Source organism: Leuciscus leuciscus (genome assembly GCF_965113295.1).
Source record: "Leuciscus leuciscus genome assembly, chromosome: 22".
Taxonomy (NCBI): domain Eukaryota; kingdom Metazoa; phylum Chordata; class Actinopteri; order Cypriniformes; family Leuciscidae; genus Leuciscus; species Leuciscus leuciscus.
Genome location: NC_138746.1, coordinates 37268436 through 37273435, shown reverse-complemented (window position 1 = coordinate 37273435; position 5000 = coordinate 37268436). Strand labels below are relative to the sequence as shown.

Genomic DNA, 5000 nt, shown 5'->3' with positions numbered 1-5000 from the left:
GTGGTTCCTTAGTAACCGCACAAAATGTTTCAGTGCCAGAAACACTGTTAACAGTTCCAGGAAGTTTATGTGTGCGTTTTGTAGCGAGATGGGCCATTTCTCCTTCGCTATCCTGCCCTCGCACACTGCACCCCAACCTGTGAGCGACGCATCCGTTGTAACCCACCCTTCTCAGAGGAACTGCTCCTGGCAGAGTCCCTGACTCGAGGAAAGAGCGATCTCTCCACTGAGCGTGCATGCAGAGTGACGACACTACCACTTTGCGGTTGACACACGCCCTGCAACGCCGTTCTGAAACTCCCTCATTCGCAACAGTCCCAGTGGAATGACAGAAATTGTCGAGGCCATCAGCCCCAGAAGACGTAAACACAGTCTGAATGAAACTCTGTTTCCTTTCTGAAAAAGAGATAGACAGCCGTGAATTGACCTGATGCGCTCCTCGGACAGAAATGCTTGATAGAGGTCTGAGTTCAGTCTGAGACCCAGGTCAGTTGTCTCTTGCGTGGGCACCAAGCAGCTTTTTGTCTTGCTTATCTTGAAACCTAAGCTCTCCAAATGAGACGAGCATTTTTGTCTCTCTCTCTGCCTGTTGCCATGACGGCGCGCACAGCAGCAGATCGTCCAAATATGCTGACGCTCTTAGACCCATTACTCTCAGCGGTGAGAGCGCTGCTTCCACACATTTGCTGAAAACCCTTGGAGCTAAAGACAAACCGAATGGGACTGTCAAAAACCCGTAGGCTGTGTCTCGATAGGCAAACCTGAGGAATTTTCTGTGTGCCGGGTAGATGCTTAGGTGAAAATATGCATCCTTCAGATCGACTGACGTAACCCAGTCCTTGGGATGAACAATTTGAGATAACGTCTCTAAGGTCAACATTTTGAACTTGAATTTTCTGAGGTGTTTGTGCAGGTACCGTAAATCCAGAATGGGACGGTGTTTATTTTCAAACATTGCTGTGCCCTCGGCCCACTGCCTGGGCCACAGGGAACGTGTTTATTATTTTCACAGCACACATATCTTTCAGAAAACAGCCCTCTGCCCTCTGGGTGGAGGGAGGGGAACTGGTGCAAACTTCACAACTTAACTGGTCATTGGATAACTTTTTTCTGTGAACAATTCCTGTGTCCAACGCCTTCTCTTGGCGGGAGGGGAAGAAAATGACCGCTCTCTCTGAGGGAGGATAACAACAGATACTCCGTGAGTGCTATTGCTCATCCCTTTGTCCTGAACATAATGAAATATTAGGTTGCTCGCCGTTTCTTCCCTCCCTGAGGGTTTGCAGGTCGGTGTCTGACTGCAGCCGCTGCGAAGGAAGGTTTTCCCCTCGGCTGAGCTGGCTTAGACTGTGGCTCAGTCTGCTGAGACTGAGAAGGTCTAGGGCCTCTGAAATCTGACTGACCACTCCGCTGGGGAGCTTCAAACCTGGACCCTGGTGGTTGAGAAACCCTAGCGGCGGATCTGCGAGGGAGGCAAGTTTGGAAAGCCTCACCCTCCTGTCACCTCTAGTGACCGATGCCCCGAAAAGGGCTTTGGGCCCAAATGGAGCATCCAAGAAGTCTGCTTTTTCACTGTCTGACAGCCCTGAGAGTCCCAGCCTGAGAGCTTGCTCGCCGACCACTGCCAGGCCCATGCTGGGGCCACAGCTCTGGGCCGCACCTCTGGAAGTTCTCAGGTTGAGATCTGCAATAACACAAATCTCTTCCCAGAGGGCTGGGTTTGGTGTCCCAGCATCCATTTGCCTCCCCATCTCTTCTACAAGCTCTGCTTGATAAGCAGTGAGGAGAGAGGTGGCTTTAAGAACCCTCACTGCCAGTGCAGAAGAACGATAAATCTTCTGAAAAACTGAGGCTGCTAGACGCTCAGTGCATCCTGGCAGTGAAGCTGAGGCTGAGGAAAAGGCTGCCCTGCGGTTAGGGTGGAGATGATGTGCAACTGACAGCTCAACAGGAGGGGAATTTGAAATCACTAACTGCTCCATTTTATCGACATCCAGCCTAGAAAATCCCTTTACAGGAACCCTGTGTGAAAAAGGCTGATCCCAGAAACGTTTCATCTCAGAAACGCACACGGCGACCACTGGAATGAGCTGTTTAACTGGTGGGGCACGTGACGGCAGTCTCTTGCCGTCATAGAGATCTCTCTCTGCCCCCTGGCCCGTCTGCTGCGATGGCCAGTCTACGGAGAGTTTAGCCGCCGCCCTCCGGCACATTTCCAGCAGGTCGAGCTCCGCCTGAGCTGGGGAGGGTGAACCTTCGCTTAACGCGCTGTCTGGACGGGAGGGATTCGGTGGAAGGATCGCGTCGTCGTCATCCTCCTCACCATCGTCCTCCAACAGACGAGCGATGGCCTCGTCATCATCATCGTCCTCCTCTCTTACATCCGTAAATGATCTAAAGAGGGGAGGTAGTTGGGGGGAGACTTCGTCCATAAATTCGCCCCAGCTGCATGACGCAGAAGGCTGTTTAGTGTCCTCCGCGGGTGGCGGAGAAAAGCAGGGATCTCCCTTGTTAGTAGCCGCGACCCGCACTCTTCTCTCTAGCACCCTCGACGGGAGGAGAGAACAGTGAGGACAGCCCGAGGGGTTAGCGAGGGCTGCCTGAGCGTGTCTCACCCCCAGGCATGCGATGCACAAAGGATGAGGATCCTTGCCTGATATCACTGAACCGCACGCACACGGACGTGAAGTTTCTGCTTTTGGTTCGCCGCTTGCAGAACTTGTAGTTGCCATTGTAAATAATAGTATCCAAGCTCACCACAACGTGCAACTCAGAAAAAAGGGATATCTAAGAGAATTCGCCGTAACACGTTAATTCTCTTAGTATAGTGAACAAAGACCCGCAAACAAATACAGCTGCGTTCGGTGACGTACCTTGACGGCTCGTCTCACAGCAGTTAAACAACTATTTTGAAGACAGGTCCTGCTGAAGGATAGCTTCCAATTTTGATCTTCACGGCGAAGAGATCGTTAATGAAGTAGGGACCACTGGCAGTGGTATATATGAGGAGGTGGGACTCCCGCATCACTGTCGTGATTGGTCATCAACTGACAGACATGGTGTGATTGGTACTTCCAGATCTGTCACGCCCAGAGGCGTTTCCCACAGTGAGATACCGAGCGAATGTTTAAAAGAGAACCTATGATGTATCTGGTAAATTACCCCACTAATAATGCCCAGAATGGTACCAAACTTCTACAGTAGTACAAATAGGTTTTGTACTCATAAAACGAGACATTGGAAAGTTTGGAAGTACATCAGGAGTTTATTTAAATAACACTTGCCTGACGGCTAATGCTACCGCTAACCCCGACGTCGACATCACTTCAGTGGTTTGGGAAAAGCCTGTAAAAGTCCTGGCAGAAAGCGATGCATAAGGATGTAGTGTAACGACGCCCAGTTCCAGGAATGCACTAATATTTTGTTGGTAGTACCAGTTTGCAACAATTATTAGTTAACACTAAGTTGTTAACACTTCGAAAAAATAATAATTTTATGCATCGCGAAATCTAAAATAAAATCAGACTAATATCACAGATCTAAAGTGTAACCAGGCTACGTCTGAATGTTTAGCTCTGTCCTCACTGTCACTCATTAAGCAGGACTGTGGAGTTGTGCGCGCTGTGGCTCCGCGTGAGAGATCGCTCTCTCTCTCTCCATCTCTCTCTCTCTACCTCTCTCTTTCTCCACACTCTCTCTCGCTCTCTCTCTCTCTCTCTCTCTACCTCTCTCTTTCTCCACACTCTCTCTCGCTCTCTCTCTACCTCTCTCTTTCTCCACACTCTCTCTCTCTCTCTCTCTCTCTCTCTCTCTACCTCTCTCTCTACCTCTCTCTCTCTACCTCTCTCTCTAACTGTCTCTCTCTCACTGTCTCTCTCTCACTGTCTCTCTCTCACTGTCTCTCTCTCACTGTCTCTCTCTCACTGTCTCTCTCTCTACCTCTCTCTCTCTCTCTCTCTCTCACTGTCTCGCTCTCCCTCCCTCTCTCTCTCTCTCTCTCTCTCTCTCTCTCTCTGACTGCGAATAGCAAAAATCCATCACAGACAAATGGTTTAATATTATTATACATAGAAATGGCTCGCAAGATCTTTTTTTTTTATAACGTCTTTATAGCAATAATAAATAGTATGTGTATTTTCTTAATTTCTCCAGTACCGACATCAGAACCGATAACGTCCGAGCTTATCGATACAGAGGGCCGTTTAATACCAGGTGCCCATCCCTACTCATGATGACATCGCGTATCGCCGTTCTCACAGGCTGATGATAGGAGCATATCGCCCAACACTAACACACACACTCAGTTTCACACACACACTCACAGTCTCTCACACACACACACACACACACACACACCCACGCACACCCTCACTCACTCACAGTCTCTCACACACACGCACACACCCACACTCACTCACTCACTCACCTCTAGGGATGGGCATTCGATTAAATTTTCTTAGTCGATCGTCGGGAGAATTAACGATCGACTATCGATTAATCATTAATATTTTTTATAATAAAATTAATTATTTAACTTCTATAATTCAAAAATACAGCGTGTTTTTCCTCAGAGACCTTTATTACAAGATTAACTTGTGGCAGACAGTTAAACTACGTGCGGTGCTCTAAAGCAGCGGAACCTGCAGCTGCGAGAATCATGTTAAACAATAATTAAAACAAAAAAACATAATAATACTTGACAGATTTTGTCAAAATGTAACTAAAATTATCCACGCTATAAGAAAGAGGGTGAGAGAACAATTAGGCTAACTTAACAAATTAGGCTAGTGAAAAATAACTAACTTTAGTAACTCGCAATCGCATACAACTTCTGCACCAGTCTACTGATTTTTGTTGAGAAACAAGAGCATGTTGACATGATCTGGGGTCAGACGCGACCGCAACCTGGTGACCGTCAGCCCAGCCGCCGAAAACACCCGCTCTGAGGGGACTGACGTTGCCGGGATACACAGGTACCTCCGCGCTAACTTGGCCAGCGC

At 48.5% G+C, this 5000-nt stretch overlaps 3 protein-coding genes across 9 annotated transcripts in view; all 3 read right to left on the bottom strand.

Annotated features, from left to right (window-relative positions):
- ccdc88ab (coiled-coil domain containing 88Ab) overlaps window positions 1-5000 on the bottom strand; it is a 100984-nt gene that overhangs the window by 76759 nt on the left and 19225 nt on the right. The gene's annotated exons all lie outside the window — the stretch shown is intronic.
- LOC309486106 (uncharacterized protein) lies at window positions 1066-3866 on the bottom strand. The gene is made up of 2 exons (XM_082153233.1): window positions 3816-3866; window positions 1066-3727 (listed from the first exon to the last, which is right to left on the bottom strand). Exon 2 carries the CDS (start codon window positions 2730-2732, stop codon window positions 1209-1211), a length of 1524 nt encoding a protein of 507 aa, XP_082009359.1. The 5' UTR covers window positions 2733-3727; window positions 3816-3866; the 3' UTR covers window positions 1066-1208.
- The window catches only part of LOC309486105 (E3 SUMO-protein ligase ZBED1-like), a 2694-nt gene continuing 2377 nt past the window's right edge, over window positions 4684-5000 (bottom strand). Inside the window, exon 2 of the mRNA XM_082153232.1 lies at window positions 4684-5000. This exon is cut by the window's right edge and continues 390 nt beyond it. Within this exon, the coding sequence (XP_082009358.1) occupies window positions 4842-5000 (159 nt within the window). The 3' untranslated portion in view covers window positions 4684-4841.